This window comes from Xenopus tropicalis, chromosome 8 (genome assembly GCF_000004195.4).
Source record: "Xenopus tropicalis strain Nigerian chromosome 8, UCB_Xtro_10.0, whole genome shotgun sequence".
NCBI lineage: Eukaryota > Metazoa > Chordata > Amphibia > Anura > Pipidae > Xenopus > Xenopus tropicalis.
Window position 1 is genome coordinate 102,791,773 of NC_030684.2, and position 22,823 is coordinate 102,814,595.

Here is a 22,823-nt window from a genome sequence, read left to right on the forward strand (position 1 = left end):
AACGCCGAGGTGACTTCTAATATCCTCATATTTTATAACACTTTATATTACACTATATTTATTATAATATACAAGTTTTAGTAAATCATGTAACAGAAATTACATCACTAAGCTCCAATTAAAACTGATGGCATCACTAAGCACCATTTATAAGGATATAATTTACAGTTTCCCATAAGGAAATTACCAAATTGTATTTTATATAAGAAATAATGTACTCCCTATTGTAAAATATAAGGATATTATAAGTCACAGAGGAGTTCCATGTCCATGACCATATAAAGACTTGAGGTAGAAGGTCCTGTGCTTTTATACAAGTCATGGAACTCCCATCGCCCAGTATGGCCAATATTTTGCACCAGCCAATGGCCAACCATTAAGCCTGACAGCTCAACATTTGCTCCGCTTATGTTACTGGGTAAGAGCGTCCTACAGCACCAATTATGGTATTACCTGGGGGTTGCAACAGATGCTTTGCTAAACTATTTTGGATGCTATCTTGTGTCCTATGGAATACTTACTTTCAAATTCTTTGATAAAGGGGAAGTTCATAAGCTAAAGAGGAAAGGGTAGTTTATTCCGGGCACTCAGACAGAGCCAAGGAAAATAAAGGAAAGAGAATTGTTTTTATACAGCACTTGTCCCCTATAGGACTCAAGTGGCTTTACAACAAGCAAGGTGGTTATTACAGGTGCACTAAGTATGCTGATACACTGGGAGTTACCACAGGCAATTGGACTATGGTCTCAAGCACAGGATCCCATATCAGAGGGTGATTGCTTAACCTCTAGGTCAGGCAAGGCACAGGGAAAGGTGTGCTAATTTTAGTAATGAAACACTGGGTAAATAATTTGTAGTTAGAACTGTGATGCAGGTAAGAACATTAATATTTAGACCCCTGAGACACAGATGGCTTATTGTGACGCTGAGACACAGGATAATTCATTTTTCAGAACAGTATTCCTGCTGTTTTTGTGATGTGCAGATATCCACATGACATTCTCGTGATTACAAAAAAGTTTTTTTGTGATCACTTTGATCATATATGTACAATACAAAAAATGGTTAAATAAGGCTTGGGAAACATGTTGAAGGGGCTAAAGTGATACTGATATTTAATTGTATTTGCACCCAAACCTAAGAGTCAGATTTGTCAAAATTTGAATTTTTCTCATTTTTATTTTTTTAAAGTCGCAACTAAACTCACTATCACAAATGTCAGTCATTTATCAAAAGATCCAAAACGAAAAAAGCACGAGTGGGAAAAATTTGTGACTTCTTCGACTTGTTATTTACAAAAAATAGCTAAACTAGGAAAAACATTTTTTAAATGAATTAAGTAAGCATTGCAGACTCAGCCCTCCAGTGGCCAAAATGAGGGAAACACTACAATGTTAAAGATTAAGTCCGCAAAGAAATCAAAATATAAAAAAAAATTCTTTATTGTAATCCATTAAAAATCATACCCCATGTATAAAGCCTAACGCGTTTCATGCCAATCTGGCACTTAATCATAGGCTCACCAAAGTTTGTTTACACATCTATATATACACATGGTGAAACATATACCCACCAAGGTTAAAACCAATCAGTATGGAGCAACTCTCAGATACATAGTTAATTTGACAAAAGTTAAAATATACATAGCACAGGGTTATGAAGTAAAAATACAAATATTTAAAAAGTAAATAGTATTTTTTCATACAAAGCAAGTAACATCAAAAGTGAAATTCAAACCTAAAGGAATACGTGTGTTAAATAAAAAATCCAATATACTTCTCGCTTACGGAGAAGAGTAAGGGTATTTCCTCCTCTCCTTCCAGTTTTTACCTGTTCTATCGCTTGTACTGAGAAGAATTTTTTATCACTGTTATTGCATTCTGCAAAATGTCTGGTGACATGGCTCGTAAATGCATATTTAACATTACAAATTTGCTTAATGTGTTCTTTTATTCTATCTTTAAGGGATCGCATTGTGCACCCCACATATTGTTTTTTGCATTTTTGGCAAGTCACTAAGTATATTACTTCTGTACTATTAAAATGAATAAAACTTCCTATTTCATAACTTTTTAGTGATAGAAGATCGAAATTCCTTTGAGACCTCAAGGTGTTCACACGTAACACAGGGTTGCCACATTTAAAACACCCTTTTATATCTATAAAATGTTTTTTAACACCACTTTTGTTAAAAAAAACTGGGAGACAATCTATCCCTTAGGGTGTGTGCTCTCCTTGCTATGCTACTTATCCCTGTCCCAGAGTCTCAAAAAAATCTCGATCAGCATATAGTATTGGCAAAAATCTTTTAACTATCTGCACTATCTTATTATATTGCCTTCTGTACCTTGTAATAAAATATATTTTATTTCCCAAAACCTTGTCCTGTCTTTTTGGTATAGAGTTTAATAATGATTCTCTGTTTGTTTTGCTTGCTCTTCTATATGCATGTTCTACATCCCTTTCTTTATATCCTCTCCAAATGTATTGCATTCTATATCAGTGGAGCAGTTCCTCCTCAAACTTAGGTATAATTCTAATTAGATTCTTAGGATGACAAGAGCAAGCATGTAAAAGTGATAAAATAAATAAAAAAAATAAATAAAAAGTGATAAAACATTTCAAATCTCTACAGTACTCACTATATTTTTCTAAATGATAATTGATTGCCACCAATCCTTCTTTATGTGAGATGGATGAATATAATGATGTCACATCTAGTGTGGCCCAACCATATCCATTTCTCCAAGTCACTTGACTCAATTTATTCAAAACATGTGTAGTATCTCGCATATAGCTATGTACTCGATAGACTTGTTACTCGATAACTGCGACTTTGTCAACTTGTCGCTCGATAACCACAACCTTTTCTGATTATCTGGACATCTGCCATTAACTTTTACATGATTTTGACAGGTTTTAGCTAAAGTGTTTTCGATTTTTTTACTTTTTCAGGTTTTTGGAGTAAAAAAGGGCAACTTGAAAAAAATTTCAGCTTAGTAAATGTCCCTCTAAGAATAGTTAGGTTGCAACCAAAGTTGCAACCAAAAAGCGGCATGTCTTATATCTCCAGTTTCTACAGCTCCTAACATTCTTGACATCTGGAGTGTAGAACATGTTTAAAAATTGTACATGGCGCCCTTGACTATAACATTGGTCATAAATTTACTTACCACTTCAAACAACCCAAGAATCATTGAAGATACACTACTCACATTTTTGACTAAGAAACTAAGTGCTCTGATCCGATTCTCTGGAACCTGCTTTGCCTTGGATGTCCTTTCTCTCACTTTTTCAAGTTCCTCTCTTTGTTGCCTTTGGTTATTCTTCATACGCATGTTATAATACATTATTTTCTTAACCACTGTAGACTTTGAAGGAAATATAAGTTTTTATATTATATAAATAAATATTTATTATACTATGTATTATATTATTATACTATGTATATTTATATAAATAAATATATATTATACTATGTGTTATGACACCTTTGTTAGCCATATTACTTGCAAAACATGATACAAAGCCTAGCAACATTTAATTTCTGTTTCTTTAAATGCATGACATATTGCATTATATGGACTACCAGCACCTTTGCTATACCCCAACTGTGTTCATTCCTTCATTTAGCTAATAAACAGACCAGATAAATGTGACCCCCCCACAGAACCAAGAAGAGCAACCAGTAAAGTGAGGTATGCTTAAACCAGCAGTGAAAACCAGATTTTATTAAAATGTTCTGTATCTAAATGCCTGTTATAAGTTAAGGGGGGAAGTGGACCTCCAGTGGGTCCTTAAACTTAAGTGGATCACTTACTTCAGCAAGGTTCTTGATCTGCTTCTCAGATACATCATACGTGTCAAGTCTCTGCAGCTGAGGTATGTGATATAATACATGTATAGCATAGTTGCAGAGAAGGCAGACAGGATTAGGGCTATACTGTGGATCCTTCAGACCCAAGTCCATTAGGCTTGGCAACCTTGCTAAATTGGTCAGTTCCTGTAAAAAGAATAAAGAATTTTGCTCAGTGATCAGTAATAAGCTGATGCAAAATATAGCCCCTGCAGCAAATATAGGTCAAATCAGTCTTTTGCTGATAAAGCATTTATGCTACTTTGGCTACCTTTAGCAGCTTTCTCCTCCTAAAGTCACAACTACACCCCCTTAGAAAATTCATGTTTCCTGCAAGAACATTGGCCTACACACAGTATACAACCAACTTAAATAACTATGGTGTTTGCTATGAACTCATCAGGCAAGAACACCATTATTCAGTATTTTTTCCTCTCCATTTTTTTTAGAAAAAATCCATATTAATCACACAGAAAATAGTGATGTATTGCTTCCCATTATCCAAAGATATACTAGTACAGAGGCTACTTGTGAAAGTGCCCTGAGACAGAGAGTGTGTGTGCCCGTCACTATGGCATAAAATTAGACTGTAAGCTCTAGTGACATGGTAACTGCTGAGTGACTCTGTACTCTCTAAACGTGATCTATTATAAGTTAGAGCAATATAATGATGCTGAAATCATGCAGATGCCCAGGTAACGTCTCACTCAGGCATATCTACTAAGCAGTCTAGGGCTACAAATTCACCTATGTGACTTCTTTCTGCATAGGCAATTGTTAATCTGCATGTACCATGAAATTGGAACAGGTGGCCTGCATCCAAACTGTAAATGCTACAAAATGGGGCTTTAAAGGAGATATCGAATACACTTTTACACTGAAAGGGTCTAACATGGTTCTAAAGAAGTGACTCTAACATGCTGGCACCGAGCATTTGTTTATTAGTCCAACCCATTAGGTAGAATTGTGCACAAGTGTCCCTATTATGGCAGGGAAACCCTGCCACTAATAATACCCTGCAGACTACTTTGCAAACTACACTAGCCCTATTATGTAACAAGAAAACAACAAGGTGCTCATCTGAAATAAGCATGAAAATAGATACGTATTCTACAACAAAAGTATACCTTGAAAGAGGATATTTTGTTACCAGACAGATTTAGTCTTTCAAGTTGTACATTAGGATCTAAGCTCTCTCCTGTAAAAAATACATAACATAAAATATTTAAAATTGTCTCAAACTGCAACAATTTGACATTCACTGAACTCAAGCACACAGGGCAACATTTGCAGCTAGATACAAAATATGTTCATTTAAAAAAAAAAAAAAAAAAAAGTGATTTTACCATACTGGCAATCTACTATAATTAACACCAAAATATAATGTACTATTGCTCTGCACTGGTAAAAGTTGTGTGTTCGCTTCAAAAAGACTACTATAGTTTATAAAAATAAGCTGCTGTGTAGCCATGGCAGCTGCCATTCAAGCTGAAAAAAGGAAGAAAAGGGCACAGGTTATATAACAGATCACATAAGCGCTGTAGATTACAGTGGTATTTTACAGAGTTTATCCATTATCTGCTACACAAGCTGTGACATTTAGCCTTATTTCAGTTTGAATATCTACCCCACCCCACCCCCATAGCTACACAACAGCTTTGTCTATATAAACTATAGTAGTGTTCTTGATGCAAACACACAACTTACCAGTGCAGGGCAATAATATTTACTTTACACTTTAATTTTTTGGTGTTACTGTTATATTACCAAAAGGGTAAAAATAATTAGTCCACCATATTTGCAAAATTGCTTTTACGTACCTATGGAATGTATTAAATTGTTGGCAAGATTGAGCTCTTTTAAATTCTGCATCATATCTAATCCCTGTAAGAAAAAAATGGTTATTTTGTGATGAAGGGCGCAAAGGAAGACAAGCTGAGATAATATATGCTACAGATGATTGCACTCTCACAGCAATTATAATCTGTTCTTGAAACCTCTCTGATTTTCAAGTTTATTTCCTAAAGCTGCACTCCCAAGAAATGAACTGACAATATGCTTTGATTAATAATAATAACAAGTCTTCTTCTAAAACATCAAAGTGACCTTCAGCAAGTAAACTGGCTTTTTTATAAGAATACATGTAATCTATTTATGCAACATGATCACTCCTTAAAATGTATTTAGAGAGAAGTCACTGGACAAACATCAAGCCAAAAGTGACATTTCTTAACTGTCCACATTTCCTTTACTATCCACATTATTTACTCACAACATTCAAAGCTTGCAACCCAGCATGCCTTATGTTTGTTTTTGACAAAGTGGCAAAGTACCATTGCATGCAGAGAAGAATGAAGGATACAGAGGCCAACACAACCATGTGGCAATACCCAATATGTGAAATGAAACAGACTATCTATAACCACTAATATAAAATGTGTTTATGCAATGGCTACATGGAAGACCAAGCTTCAGTAGCTAATTCTGCAGGCCAGATGTTGCCCTCCAGTGGATTTGTATGGCCCCAGTCTGCTCAAGGACTCTATAGATTTATTGTATGACATCATCATTTTAATATAATATGGCCCTTGAACAGGCTGTATGAGAAATAATCATCCCACTGCAAGTAATACGTTGGACAGCACTGAGAATACAGCATCTTAACATAAAGAAATTGATTTCAATGATATCCTGGCTTCATACAATAGGATGCACCACACTAACACAACATTGTTGGCCACTGTTGGTCTACTGTATGACTTATATTAAAGTTCACTAAAAAGGGAAAAACTTTCTCCTGTGCAATTTTCAAAGGCATTTTGTCTATAAAGACCACTAACCTGCACCCACATAAACCCATTTTTGTTCATCTTTTGATGCAAAGATGGTAGTCAACAGGCATATTTAGGTAAAGTGGGTAACAGAGTACGGGGAAAATAAGTTATGCCAAGCAGCTTTACATTAAACAGAAATGGGACTAGCATGCTGGGTCAACCCATAACGTTAAGATATAAATGTTTACACTAAGCAAGGTACACCAGTCTGCATCATTTATTTCCTGAGTGATTATTCCCTTTATTCTGTAAAATGTAAAAACTGACCTTTTCTTACCTCTATTACGTTAATTTGATTATTATTCAGCCATAACACTTCCAACTTGAGCAGGTTTTCTAGACCCTCGATAACAGAAATTTCGTTATGATAAAGGTAAAGCTTTTGCAAATCTGCACAATGATGAAGGCCCTGAATTTTCTGTGTAAAAGAACATGTAATTAGTCAGATATACATGTAATTAGTCAGAAAAACATGTAACCTTATCTGTCATATTCAGAAAAAAAACACTGTGATCCAAAAGATAGAACAATATTGAATTTGCAAACTGGGCAATTTACAAGATAGCCCTCATATTAAATAAGAACTAAACCCTTAAATTGAATATGACTTAAATGCCATATTTAATATACTCTACTTACTGCACCAGCCTAAAGTTTCAGCTCAATTTTATCTCATTAGCAAAAATGACTTTACATTTTACTCGTTTTACACCCAGAACATCATTAAAAATAAATAAATAAAGCCAAATATTTTTTTCAAAATATAAGGAGTGCATATTTAGGAACCTCAGTACCCCCAGGGGCTGCCCTATATATGTATATATATATCTAATATCAAATTATGTATCTTATTATATATTAAAATATATATCAGTTAACTGATAAATTATACTGGTTATTGGGTATATTGCCGAAAAATACCTACATCTATCAAAATTAATTTGTTTGAATAGATATAGCAACATCCTGAAGTTAGTCAAACGCTACTCTGCATGCTATATAGTGTACTTAATAGACAAGTAACACCAAGAAATGAAAAATTTAGAAAACAAAGGTACTGTTAAACAGAAATTACATGCTTCCTCTGAAGATATAGACAAAGTTTATATTACTTAAGAATACATTTAGGGAATTTCAATGTCTAGTGTTACCAACCCTTTAGATTGTAATTGAAACTTGCTGGTTTGTAAAAATGTGCTACTAAAAATGCGAATGGCCACGGAGATGCAAGAAATAAAGATGCCTAAATTATATTTGTAGCTATGCATGACATAAGGAGCATAATAGATATCAGTGGTATGGACACAGTGACAAATATTAATATAACAAATATTTTGACATACACTTAAGTGACACTCAGTAATCCACAGTTCCTTAAGAAAATGACAAGACTCCAGACCAGCAATACAATGTATATTTTGTCCAACAAGAATGAGTTGGGTGAGATTTGGAAAGTAGGAAAGCCCCGCCATCTTGGGGTATCCAGAGAAAAACATTTCCAGTGTTGTTGTCGCTGGTCCATCCTGTCTGATCTTCTCAAAACTTAAGCCATTGCACGCACACTGTAAGATAAATGGAAAATGACAACATGTACTATAACACATATCTAATACATAGTAAAAATGGGAAGATAGATGTGGTGACATTTATGAAGTACCAAGTATAAAATTGTCAAGCAATGCTTTTCTGGGAGCTTGTGCAGGGTGCTCACAATTGTCTAACAGAAAGCATAGTACACTAACCGACACAAGGAAGCATTAAGTACAGGGCCGTGTAGTGCTTTGTGCCCCAGTGCTCCTGGTGTGTACTTTTCATTCGTTGCAAAAAAGAGGCATGCTAGGGGTCACCCATGTCCCACCCCCACCTGTATGTAGCATTTCAGTTTACAGTCAGCATGACATACAGAGGAAATTTATTGAAGCAATTTTTTCTGTATAGGCACCCAAGGGTCTCAGGTGCCTATACAGTAAATACAGCCCTGACGACATAAACTCCAGGGATGGCTTTGCCATTTTTGCCCTTTGCGCAATGCCCCTATTTGTAAATGATACATTAGCTGTGTTAGGACTAATGACGTAAACAGTGACACATGCAAAGACAATGAAGAGAAGAGGTTAACATTACAAACTCTTTGACCCATGAAGGCAAATGAATGCAGCCACTTGTGCAATTTTGAGTGCCATTGCCAAGTTTTTTCTACAATGCGGTGTTTTTCCCCAGAATTCCAGCATCACTGTTGTCACAAATGGGTGATGTACTTGGCACACCTGTGCTGCACCTACTGCAGTTGCATCCACAACATTAACACAACTTTGTGCACATTTTGCCATTAATCAGGCACAACTTCAGGGAAGATTGTCTGGTGGAATTGTGCTGTGCCCATTGATGCTGGACACGAAGGGAACCCTGGAAGCTACTGCCTTGTTAGGAAGTAGCAGTAGAGCCAGGGTTCCCCAGTACAACTCTAAGGAACTGCTAGGAACACGTTTTGACGCAAATACCTTTCATGAAAGTGGTTTACCGCACAACTAACTGCAGAACTGGCAACTGCACTTGTCAATGTAAATAAGCCCTTATGTTTCTATATATATGTACCATGCCTATTATTTTATTTATTAAGACCAGAAGATATTATTATACCCCTACAGTCGGTTTAGATCATGTCAGGTGCAGGCTGCTGTTCTCTTTCACTGTGGGGACATACAAAACTTTGAAGCACATGTTTATTCTTGTGTGTCAAGTTAGACATTTTATATATTAACATCATGTACCAACATGCACCAAATCCTACCAATTCTCTTATGATTTCTTCAGAATTCAAGTTTTCATTTGACAGCATTTTCAGTGCTTCAGGATCATGCTTTATGTTCTTGCCTGAATGAAGCAGACAAAAACATGAATTAAGTAATTTATTTGTAGTTCAGGTACAGAAAACTCTTGTCTGACCTTAAAAAGGATTATGAATAGATTGACCTAGAAGAGATTCATATTTACACCCTCTTCAACATTAATGTTCTTCACATGTATGTATGTATGTATGTATATTTGTGTGTGTGTGTGTGTGTGTATGTATATTTATAGAGCACTGCTTATGTATGCGGAGCTGTACTACAGAACGTGATGCACAAAGAGTACTGGCACTGTTAGCAGAGCAAAACACAACAATTTTCTTAGTGTGGTTTTTAGCTTAATATACGTAGAAGCAGTACAAGCAGTTCAACACCAGGTGGCTTTCAGACTACACTAAAATATCAGTGATCATTCTCCCATCATAGAAAAATCTTTAATTTAAACAAACCAAATTAAAGATCTTAGATTTTGATTTCTCGTGTGAAACTACATATCAGAATATAAAAAGAATAGTAAGATTACAAATCCTGAAATATTTATATGCATAATATCAGATGCAGCCTTATATGAAGCAATTAATCCACTTTCCACTACACAATTAGTGGAAATCTGTCTCTATTTTTATTGCTTTTCATTTTATTATAGAACTGTTCTTAATGAAGTTGGTTTTGGTGTTGTTTGAACCTAAGAATCTATACTATTTACTGCATGCAAAGTGCACTTTTAAATGATTTGGCATGTTTTTGTTACCCATAATGCAGTGTTTTCCCTAGAATTTCAGCAGTGTTGCATTCAGCAGGGGGAGTTGCACCTGATGCAAATTTAAAAACAAATGCAACTGCGCTCACACTTAAATGCAAATAGGACGCAACTGTGCTAAAAGTGTCATTTCTAGCATTTGCCAAGAGTGTGAGAGAGATGTGCTCCCATATTCTTTCAGCACAGATTTGCTCTATGCCTATGGATGCAGGGCACTGTGGGAACCCTGGGGTTACCGCCAGTTTCAGAGGTGGCAGCAACTCCAAGGTTCCCAAGCCTCAATACGTGCATCAGCACTTGATTTGGAATAGGAGGCAGGAGAAGGGCAGCAGCTCCAAACACATTTTGATGCAAGTACCAAAAAAATGTTTTGTTTTTTCAATCAACTGATTGCAGGGATATTTGCAGTTGCTGATCACAATACACAGGGTCGGACTGGGCCGCCCTTGCGGTGACCAGACCCGACCCTTGCGGTGCTCCCCCTGGGCGTTATATTTACGCGCTCGGGGAAGGTCGTCGGGTGGGGGGGCCTGCGAGGGGGGTTGTGTTGTGTGTTGGAGGGGCCCTGCGATTGGGGTTGGGGGGCCCTCGGGGGGGGGGGGGTACGCTATGGGCGCCCCGGTGGGCTCTCCACACCCCAGTCCGACCCTGACAATACATAATCCTCTATACTCCTCCTATTGCTCAATACTTGTGTAATCTGCCAAAACACCAGTTGCTCCAGCTCTGAGTGTATTAGGTTCAAAGTACAGGGAAAGTGGATGCAATGGAGTCCTGGAACCAGTGGTGATTCTGGGGCTGCTGCCCCCCCTCTTTCTCTTACAACTTTAGCCTCAGAGCAGGTCCAGAGGTCACCAAATGACCAGATCTTTCTCCAGACATGCTAATATTCCCGATAATCCCACAATTGAAAAAGGGGTCGTCGGAGCGAGGACATCAATAAGCTGATGTGGTCCCCAATCCAATGGGAAAATCAGACATTTGGGCCTGGCCCCATGCACAAGCAGATAATCTGCTGAATCCTGTAATATACAGTTGGTGATGCACTCCTTTCAATAATTAGATATATTATGAGGTCCGGTGCTCACTGCAGTGGTCCCCTGTAGGATCCCCAGACACATTACTGAACTATACATATCTGCAGTAAAAAAGCCTTTATTTACATAAAAAACCTCAATGTGTTTTGACCCTACAAAGTCAATCAGTCTTCTTCAGGGACACAAGAAAAGCCAACACAACCCCTTTAAAACAATGTAAAGGAAGTCATTTCTCCTCCAGAGCTTTTAATCAGCATTAATCAGCTGGCCTACAGCATTGGTACAGGAGTCAGAGCCAGGAGAGAAGAGAATCCCATAAATTACATTTACAAATATCTTCAATATCACTAAAATACGTATTTAACATATACAGCACAGTTACTTAGAAATACATTTTCTTATGATGTGCAATTAAAAAAGTTATAGGGTGGAGACACTGAAAAAGCCGGTATTTGCTACTGGTTTTAAGTGCCTATTTATCATAGTAACACAAACCATGGCAGATGTTGCGGCCGGACTTTCAGGGAGGCCCATTCCCATTTTACCTGCTACTTTGGGCCGCCTCGCTCCGTTCGCACTTTCACAATCAGAAACTGAAACGCAGACTTGCTCTACAGCAGCAGTACGTTGTATTCGTAACCCAAGTAACCATTGCCATGGCAGCAAGAGATTAGCCAATCAGAGGTGGGCTCTTGCTCGTGTTACGCTAGTAGACTAGTTATAGAACGTGTTACTCATTTTGTTACTCCCAAAGTGGCGAGGAGAATATATTGTCAGACCTGCTAGTGAGTTAAATGAGAGCCCTGATATTTCTGTGGAGTCTTCTTACCGCACTAATGCCGCTTGTTCAGTTCTGAGCTCCTGTTCTGCTCCACTTAAATTCGTTTTCCTCAGGGTCCAGGCCGGCTGCTATAGCAACAGACAACACGCTCTGCTCTCCCACCCCTCTTGTTAGAGCAGATGGAACGCTCCTCCAGCTCCCGTATTGGAACTCACATTTGTGCTGCGGGGCGGCCGCAACCAACTCTTCTCTACATGGGGGTGGCATTTGGATATTCGAATAAACGAAAAAAATGAGTGCGGAGTACTTTGCTGTGGTAGTTTGTTTTTTTGTTCTAATTCACTGTATTATCGATTGGGAAAATGAAGTAGTAAAAACGTAACATTCTTTTGAAATGAAACAAGTCGTCTGCTAAAAGCAGAAACACAGAAATGTAGACATTGTGGTGAGGGGTATTCTGTTATACCGAAGCTGCAATTAAACCTGGGTGAATAATAAATAACGTTACTGCCATCCTAAAATGTAATTTTAATGACGCCACTTTAATGGTCATGGTTATAACAGTTTAATCAGAAAGACCATTACCAATTTATTCAATCATGGGCCTGAGAAAGTAAAATTTGGTCCCCCACACTATATGTATTAGTATAACATTTGCCTAAACATTTGGCTTTATGCATACCTCCCAACATTTCATTAAGAGAAAGAGGGACAAAAATATATGACGCTGGTAGTGCGGCAAAAATGTTTTGGCCATGCCTGCTTTGTGACCACGCCCCACATGCCACACCCACTTTACATGCCCCAGATGTGCCTGTATAATCACTAAATAAAAAGAATAAAGGACATATTAACTTCAAAGGTGCCAGTATGACTACATTAAATTGATAAAGGGCATATTAACCCCAGACATGCCAGTAAAATTACTAAATGAAATTGATAAAGGGCATATCAACTTCAGACATGCCAACAGTTCTGTGCATTTTCCAAAGTTATAAACAGGGCCAATTCCAGTGGTACATAAATCTATGTTATTTCCTTCCATTCTTAATCAGTTGAAAGCAAAACAATATTAATGTACCACTAGAATTTCTTGCCATATTAACAAGGCCTAAGGTTCCCAGACTTATAAGGGCCCCTTTTAAATGTCTGCTATATTTTATGAACGAGCGATACCTCTGTCTTCCCCTGCATGCTGTGCTCTGCCAGAGATTCCCAGGAGTGAGAGATATATGTTAGGGGTGGAAAAGTGAAACTGCCCAGCACACAAATAAAGGCAGCAGCCTCTTCTGCCTGATAAAAGACAGAGGCACCCTCAGCCCCTGACCCACTGAGCAGGAGAGGGATGCGGAGCCAATGCAGATAGTTGACCCTTGCCTGTCACAAATGCTCCTCCCAGGACAATTAAACATCAAGGTAAACCTGTGAGCTTGAGGTAGCGTAGCAGGGGAGATTCAATAGTTAAGGGGACGGGCTTTATTCCTGGAGCAGAGCAGGCACAGCAATCAATTAAATGGCAATGCTGAGAAGCGGGACATCTAACAGTGAATCCGGGACAGCGGGAAGTGCCATAAATATCGGGACTGTCCCGCTGAAAGTGGGATGGTTGGGAGGTATGCCTATAGATCCTATCAGTTCTGTGTCTGTGTTTGAAATGAGGGGTGGGCTAATGGTGCCTGCCAGAAGCACAATAGGAGGGGGAGAGCCAATCACAGGCCTGCAGTCACACAAGCACAGACCGGCTTCAGTTCCCTATCAGGTCAGCCTAGCTGCTGATTGGTTCCTATCGTACAGTACAGTGCACTGAAGGCCGCCGCCCCCCCTGCACATCCAGAGAATTCAGCCAGCAGGAAGTGGAATAGGTGGGTGGGACTAGTGGGGTTTTGGTGGAATTTCTCAATAAATCAGTCCAAAACAACTTTTTTACGCACAATCCTTCTATATCTAGAGGAGTATAATTCACTGGCACATTCTAAGTCTTTAATATATCTCAAGTTCTGTGTGATTTTATTAACTTTTTATTAAAGTGTGTACAGGTACACCCAGGGCTCTAAGGCAGTTTTGGGGGTGTGCCCATCATCTGACAAAGGGGCACATCCCGAAACATAAATTGATACTTTTTGACGCATTAATCACGAGGAACTAGTTCCCCATTACAGGTGCCCATACAGGTATGTGATCCGTTATCCGGAAACCCGTTCAAGTCCTTCTGGATTTTATCTCCCTTTTCCGAAACCCTCCACCTCCCTGACCCATCTGTTTTTTATCCCTTCTGTGTGTGCGTGCATTTGTGAGTAAGTGTATTACTATTTGTGTGTGTGTATGTTCATTTTGCTTTGTGCTTATGTGCATATGAGCATTTGTATATGAGCATTTGTGTGTGTGCTTGTATGTGTTTGTGTGTATGTATATATATATATATATACATACAGTATATATATGTATGTGTGTATATGTATGTATGTATGTGTGCGTTTGTATGTATGTGTATGTGTCTATGTATGTGTGTGTATGTATGTGTGTGTGTGTGTGTGTATGTATGTGTCTGTGTGTGTGTATGTATGTGTGTGTATGTGTGTGTCTGTGTGTGTTTGTATGTGTGTGTGTGCATGTATGTGTGTGTGTATGTATATATGTGTGTGTGTATGTGTGTGTATGTATATATATGTGTGTGTGTATGTATATATGTATGTGTATGTGTGTGTTTGTATGTGTGTGTATGTATATATGTGTGTGTGTGTGTGTTTGTGCGTATGTTTTTTTGGTGGTGACTTTTTTGCACAAAATACATTGGTATCAATGGGTATTTTGTCACCTTGTTTTCCTTGCATTCATTAATGGCACAGAAGGTCTTATTGATTGAGCTTCCACTGTCTCAGGCTAAACATGAGGGTTATTTACAATATACAAGGGTTTAAATTACAGTTTATAATGGACTGGCAACAATACAGTGGTCGTGGAGGTGGGGCACGCAGGGCATATTTATAAAGGTCTGTGAGTACAGGTATCGGACCGCTTATCCAGAAACCAAATATCCAGAAAGTTCTGAATTACAGAAAGGCCATCTCCCATAGACTCCATTATAAGCAAATAATTCCAATTTTTAAAAATTATTTCCTTTTTCTCTGTAATAATAAAACAGTACCTTGTACTTGATCCCAACTAAGATATAATTACCCCTTATTGGGGGCAGAACAGTCCTATTGGGTTTATTTAATGGTTAAATGATTCCCTTTTCTCTGTAATAATAAAACAGTACCTGTACTTGATCCCAACTAAGATATAATTACCCCTTATTGGGGGCAGAACAGCCCTATTGGGTTTATTTAATGGTTAAATGATTTTCACACACAGGTAAAGCACAGGTACTGCTTTATTATTACAGAGAAAAGGGAATCATTTAACCATTAAATAAACCCAATAGGACTGTTCTGCCCCCAATAAGGGGTAATTATATCTTAGTTGGGATCAGGTACAAGGTACTGTTTTATTATTACAGAGAAAAAGGAAATCAGTTTTAAAATTCTGAATTATTTGATTAAAATGGAGTCTATGGGAGACAGGCTTTCCGTAATTTGGAGCTTTCTGGATAACGGGTTTCCGGATAAGGGATCCCATACATGTACTACATAAGAATGAATATCTTGTAAATTATATCCTTATAAATCGAGATTAGTGATGCGATTGGTTATAATCAGTGCTTGGTGATGTCATTTCTGTCACATGACTCACTGAAACTTGTGTATTATAATAAATAATGTACCCCCTCAGAGCTCCGTGACCTATTTAAAAGGAATTTGCCCTTGTGCGTTTATATGGTCATAGAACTCCTCTGTGACTTAAAATATCCCTATATTTTACAATGGGGGAACACTTCTCACTACAGTATATTAATAAAATAACGTTTGTATAACGTATGTTATAGAATTCCCCATTCTTTGAAACTGTGCTATTGGTTTTCATTATTTCTTTTTTAATAGTATTTGAATTTTGCCTGCCTCTTTCCAGCTTTAAAATGGAGGTCACTGACCGCGGCGGCCAAAAAAACTGTTGCTCTAGAACCCCCCCTTATCCCTTCAATATGTACCAGCACCATATGTATTCAATAACAACACAGAGACATGGTTATGGCTAAATCTGCTGGAATCACAGGATTTATTAATATCACAGCCATAAATAATAAAATATTGGGCATTCCCTAATGCCAGCTGTGGCTCCCAAACATGGCTCAGCTAAAGGGCAGGGATTGGGTAATGCACCCACGAGAAACCTACCTTATCCCTCTCCCTGCCCTTTAGTGTGCAAAAATGGCTCTAGCCCCGCCCTAGGGGTGAACCGATACCTTCTGGCTAGGCCTGCACGATGGGAGGAGCCAAAATGATGCCGGGAGCAGCAGCTGGGTTCATGGGATGCACAGAGACCTAAACAGGCAATGATCCAGAGAAAGGCAAAAACCCTTAGCGCTCGGCCAATCTGCACTGAAGGGAAAAATTCCTTTCTGACTCCAAATGGCAATCGGTATTACACCCTGGATCATGGCTATGCACACATCATGCACACACCAGGCACACAAATGCATCCATACACTCACACCTACACATCATGCACACACCAGGCACACAAATGCATCCATACACTCACACCTACACATCATGCACACACCAGGCACACAAATGCACCCATACACTCTGACCTACACATCATGCACACACCAGGCACACAAATGTACCCATACACTCAGACCTACACACCAGGCACACAAATGCACCCATACACTCAGACCTACACATTTACACATACAAATGCACATATACACATGCATAATGCAAAACATACAACTATACACACTCAGAAATCCATGCATATAGAAAGGCACACATACACACACATACAAAAAACACACACACAAAAACATACACACACACATACATACATTCATACATACACAGACATACATGCATACATAAACACACATACACACACATGCATACATAAACACACATACATACATACACACACACATACACACACACACACAGGCATACATAAACACACACACACACACACACACATACATACACACACACACACATACACACAAATGCACACAGATCCAGAAGGGATAAAAAAACAGGAGGGTCAGGGAGGTGGAGGGTCTCGGAAAAGGGAGATAAAATCCAGAAGGACTCGTCTGGTGGAACGCTGAAAATAAAAGAAGAAACTGGTAAATGTTTAAAAACAGAATAAATGACAGATATGTAATTTGTTGTTTTGGATATCAAAGACTTATTCTGGGCCTACAGCATATCAGCCATTTGGAATGTCACTGTAAAAATGCTCAGCCTAGTTTGTATTAGAAGGGACAATGACAATAAAACATACCCCTCTGTATGATTTTGTTAATTATTATGGCTGAAAACACAGAATGATATGACTGAGATATTAAAGATGGTTTATGGGAATATGACATTATATGGCCAATGGCAGGTACTGTATAAGGGGTTGTGGCTGCATATTCATAATTTAATCTTTAGTTATACCTATGAAATCCTAAGTGGATTATGTGGTATGATAAAGATGGTCTAAAAGAAAATGACATTAAATAGCTTACCCGAATCCTCTGAAATTTCTTCTTTATGGCTTTTGTAAGCCTTCTCCTGGTGCTCAGCCTGGGCACCACCACCACCACAGGGGGTTCCTCTTGTTGTTCTTCTGATTTGATCCTGCGCAAAAATAAATTAAAATATGAGTCAATGTTGTATTCTGTTTCAAAAGTTTTTAGACCAGAAACACTAATACTGGCGGCATAATATAATGTTTGGACACAAATTTATTGCAATGTAGGTGTTTAGCAAAATGCTGGAGTGACAGCTGACACTCTTTTCAATGTATTCCTATGTGTCAGAAATTGAATAGGAAATGTATCACATGTATAATACTTACTTAGCAGCTTCCTCCAGCTCCTTCTGCCTTGCCACAATCTTATTATGCAAGCCTTCGAGTCTAGATCCCACAACCTGTGAGCAAGGGGGTGAGAAAAAAGTTACTTTTAAATATGCATTTAACAATGGTGTTAGTAGTTACTGCATTACATTGCAAATTAGAGAATAGGACTTACTCGCCGGGCTTGCTGCGTCTCTTCATATTGGGCCAGAATATGCTCCACATCATGCTCCTCCTGTGAGAGACAAGACTCTGCATTAAACTATGCTGATTTGTAACAGCAGCACAGTATTAGTACTTAGAGGGCATAAAAGAAATAGCACTGATAATATTATTAAGGGCTGTTGCTGGGGATATGGTGAGTAATAAACTCACAAATTATAATAATAGGGTTACAGTTGATACAATAAATAACCTCACTAATAATAACGAATATAATATTAATGATACTTACTTCTGACAAAGCCAGGACTTTATGGATGCCATAAAGCGTGATCTCCAGCTCTTCAAGTTGTTTCTGTAACATAAAGGAAGGTACCAATTTGAGAAAGGGATCTCTACGTCATAGCTGTTCCCCTTGAAATCAGACCTATAAAGCAATTTTGCTTTAGTTTTACTATTAGCCACAAGGGGCAATTATTTAAAGGGTGGCTTGGCCTTCTGCATTTTTCAGCTACTCCTGGTTAACAGGACACAATAGCCAAACGCACACATTCTCCTTTCTTATTAGTTTCTGCTCACCCATATTAACTTTGTACACACTAGCACAGGGGTATATTGAAACCCATTATCCTTTAAACTGCATAATGGGAATAGCTTTAGTTGTGTAGAGTGAGGGTCTGGATTTGCTCATGTTATTCCCTGTTTTTAATGTACCGTATATACTCGAGTATAAGCCGATCCGAATATAAGCCGAGGTACCTAATTTTACCTAAGAAAACTGGAAAAACTTATTGACTCAAGTATAAGCCTAGGGTGGGAAATGCAGCCGCTACTGCTAAGTTTCAATAATCAAATAAATAACAGATAAATAAATAGATAACTTTAGGGAAAGAAAAATGCTACAGCAGCAGACAAAAGCAAGTTTGGGAACGCTAAGGAAGCTGCCATACTAATTATCAAGTACTTGGACCCCAGTGTACAAGTCCCACCACAGTACTACAAAAATAATTTTCTTACATTTTGAAAATCAGTTTTGTGATTGCAGTACAGCAGCCCTGCTTTATGGCTAAGATTCTAGTCATTAGGGCAGTAAAATTCTCTGACTTTTCTTTTATTTTTTTGTATTCATCAGACTGTATTTGTGTGTGGTTTCACACAGGAAGAAACACAAATCACAGTTGATGTAAAAGCAAAAGGCAGGTGTCTTTGTAGTGTAGGCAGTGTAAAAAGGACTTGCTTGGTGCATAAATCTTCCTTACATACAGTATACAGGGGAAGTCCTGTTGGCAGCCATTCTGCTGAAGTGCCAAGAAGATGTAACGTGCACCCAACCCCCCCTGCCCCCCGTGAACGGACGTGTGTCTAGGTAGATCAGGGGTACTAAACTAATGGCTTGTCCCAAAGAGCTTACACTCTTATTACACAGTTACAATGCCCACCACGCTTCCACTCCTACTCACCAATGACTTGCCCCTTGCTGGTCCCATCCTGCTTCCCCTTGACCCCCAATGCCTTAAGAACTCCCCTCCTTCCCCTCCTTGTTAGTGGCCAGAGACTGCCACTCATGACAAGCCCATCCGTGCATCAATCGCCTCCTTAGAACTACATATCCCACAATGCGGTGCAACCGAACTGGGCAACTTGTGATTGGCCGTGCGCTGATCTTGAACCCGCCCCCCATGGATGGAGGTGAGTCCGTGCGCGCAAGGATAAGGAATCATGTACAGTATCTGGGACAAGTGAGTTTTTGCGCAGGTGCTTTGCCGCCGTGTATAGTGATGAATCGCTGTGCTGATCTGCCAGCCACATAATCTGCAGGCAGTTCTTTACCTGCACTGTCCGGACCAGGAAGCGGGGCCGGGAACATTCTTCTTGATCTGACGATGTAATGCGCTCGGAGGTGAGTGTGTGCGCATTGCATCGTCAGATCAAGAGTCGGCAGGAGAGTGAACAGAGTGCACGGTGTCCATATGCGCACACGCTACGCGACGTACGAGGTGGCAGATATGTTCCAGCTTACGGCTCTGTTTGAAGAATGCTCCTGCTTCCTGTTCCGGACAGTGCAGGTAAAGAACTGCCTGCAGATTATGTGGCTGGCAGATCAGCACAGCGACTCATCACTATACACGGCGGCCAAGCAAGGGGGTTCAAGCATGTTACGTGCAGGACGGACACAAGTGGAGGGAGGTATACTCGAGTATAAGCCGAGGGTTACTTTTTGAGCACATTTTTAGCGCTGAAAAACTCAGCTTATACTCGAGTATATACGGTAATTTCCCCCATTTCATCATTTAGAGTCACACAAAATATTTGCAATTGAATTTTCTTCTCTGTTTATCTAAATGTCTCCTTTGGATTCCTTACCCTATAGGCATCCATTACAATGAAGTGGGCCATGTCCCTCAGATGTTCAACATCATAATCAATATAATATTGATTGATGAAATGATCCCTAAAAAGCAAAATCCCAACAGATCATTAGTGACACTTCCTACCTACTATTTCACTGTATTTATACTGTACGTGCACTTATTCATTTTAACAGATACAATATGGGGCAAAGACAAAATGTGCCACAATGCATTGTAGGGTGCAGAGTCAAATGTCATCTGTGTCTGTTTAGGTGCTGCCTATTCTTTGTAACCAGGTTTGAATGATCCAAAACAGTATAAAAATGAGTACAGGTATGGGATCCCTTATCCAGAAACCTGTTATCCAGAAAGCTCCGAATTACGGAATGCCCGTCTCCCGTAGACTCCATTTTAATCAAATAAATCAGAATTTTTAAACTGATTTCCTTTTTCTCTGTAGTAATAAAACAGTACCTTGTAATTGATCCCAACCAAGATATAAATAATCCTTATTGGATGCAAAACAATCCTATTGGGTTTAATTATTTTTTATTGATTTTTTAGTAGACTTAAGGTATGGAGATCCAAATTATGGAAAGACCCCTTATCCGGAATACCCATGGTCCCGAGCATTCTGGATAACGCGTCCTATACCTGTATACCATTAAAATAATAATCAACTACAAAATAAACATTTTAGGCAAAATAATAGTTTTAGGAAAAGATGAAAAAGAAAAATCAAGGCAAAATTAGAGGATTTGCCCTTTTTAATTTTCCCAAAGAGCTTACAATCTAATCTGGGAAAGGTAAGATAATTGATGAGATCATTTTCATGTTACTTACCAGTCGTCGATGTCCGGAAATCTTCGAATGTATTGATGTTCTGCAGGGAAACACATTGCCATTAAACACTGAGCTAACAGAGGGAACCAGTCACATATAAGAAACCAGCACAGAGGCCTTTGCCAAGGACAGTGGCCATGTTTCCACTTTTCCCAATAAATTTTGGGTTAAATGAAACCATCATATACTGATGTCATGTACTGCAGTGTACTATTCAGTTAAAGGAGAATGAATCCCCATATTATTGGAGGGGTATGATTTGCTAGATACTACCAGTGACTGTACAGGTATAGGACCTGTTATCCAGAATGCTCGGGACCAAGGGTATTCCGGATAAGGGGTCTTTCCGTAATTTGGATCTCCATACCTTAAGTCTGCTAAAAAATCAATAAAACATTAATTAAACCCAAAAGGATTGTTTTGCATCTAATAAGGATTGATTATATCTTAGTTGGGATAAATTACAAGGTACTGTTTTGTTATTACAGAGAAAAAGGAAATCAGTTTTAAAATTCTGAATTATTTGATTAAAATGGAGTCTATGGGAGACGGGCTTTCCGTAATTCGGAGCTTTCTGGATAATGGGTTTCCGGATAAGGGGTCCGATACCTGTAATTGATAAATAGTGTATAACCTCTCCTTTAATATAGTTGTCCCATCAGCGGTAATAGCATTGTTCTGGTCCCCCTCCCCAAAGTAAAAGATTCATGGGCCTCACCCCCATCCCATGGTCCCCTGGTAATTACACTACCGTGCCCCCTATTGTATGCACCAAGTCATCTCACTGTTTGCCAGAGAATTAGCAGCCCTGAAACTGGACAGGACTTACTAAAAAGTGGGTTGGCACTACACAGATAAAAGGAAAGCATAATTTTAGCAGAAGAAAAGTTCTGAATATTTACAAGGGAATGTTGGGTGTGACACCTTTATATTTCTGGGGCCAAAAATGCAAAGTTACTGATCTTAAGCGCAATACTTACCGTAGTAGCCATAAATGGCCTCATCGAAGCTCTGCTGATGAATATAGTCCTCCAGGACTGCGAAAAGCACCTGTAGGTAAAAGAACGTTAGGCACTCAATTCTCAATGGATCTATATGCTGCCAGGGAAGATCCTAAGTATATGCTGCCAGGGAAGAGGCTAAGTATATGCTGCTAGGGAAGAGGACAGTGTATATAGTAAGAAGTAATACAAAATAGTCTCAAAGAAAGTGTTTTTCTGTGGCACTTTTTAGTTTTAGTTTTTTTGGGCAGGGCCCTATTTACCATTTGTATTCAGTATACACTCATACACAGGATACACTCATCTATTGTACAACACTTTGGAATATTTTGGCATTTTATAAATATGTGCTAAATAATAATAACAGAAGGTAAAATAAGGCAAGATGATTTCAGGGCAAGAACCT

At 38.6% G+C, this 22,823-nt stretch overlaps 1 protein-coding gene and 1 long non-coding RNA gene across 5 annotated transcripts in view; both read right to left on the bottom strand.

Annotated features, from left to right (window-relative positions):
- Window positions 1-12,009, bottom strand: part of lrrc9 (leucine rich repeat containing 9) — a 51,804-nt gene extending 39,795 nt beyond the window's left edge. For 2 of the 4 annotated variants that reach the window (XM_018096335.2, XM_031890598.1), the window contains exons 1-8: window positions 11,882-12,009; window positions 9,482-9,564; window positions 8,034-8,252; window positions 6,968-7,108; window positions 5,677-5,740; window positions 4,984-5,054; window positions 3,821-4,003; window positions 3,216-3,371 (exon numbers count right to left, since the gene is read on the bottom strand). In XM_018096335.2, coding sequence (XP_017951824.1) covers window positions 3,216-3,371; window positions 3,821-4,003; window positions 4,984-5,054; window positions 5,677-5,740; window positions 6,968-7,108; window positions 8,034-8,252; window positions 9,482-9,529 — 882 coding nt within the window. In that variant the 5' untranslated portion in view covers window positions 9,530-9,564; window positions 11,882-12,009. 4 annotated transcript variants of the gene reach the window in all.
- Window positions 12,010-17,185: 5,176 nt separating this feature from the next.
- LOC116407056 lies at window positions 17,186-18,478 on the bottom strand. Its single transcript, XR_004220029.1, has 4 exons — window positions 18,236-18,478; window positions 18,061-18,134; window positions 17,729-17,840; window positions 17,186-17,319 (listed from the first exon to the last, which is right to left on the bottom strand). It is a non-coding gene; the product is annotated as an uncharacterized LOC116407056 (long non-coding RNA).
- Window positions 18,479-22,823: the final 4,345 nt, after the last annotated feature.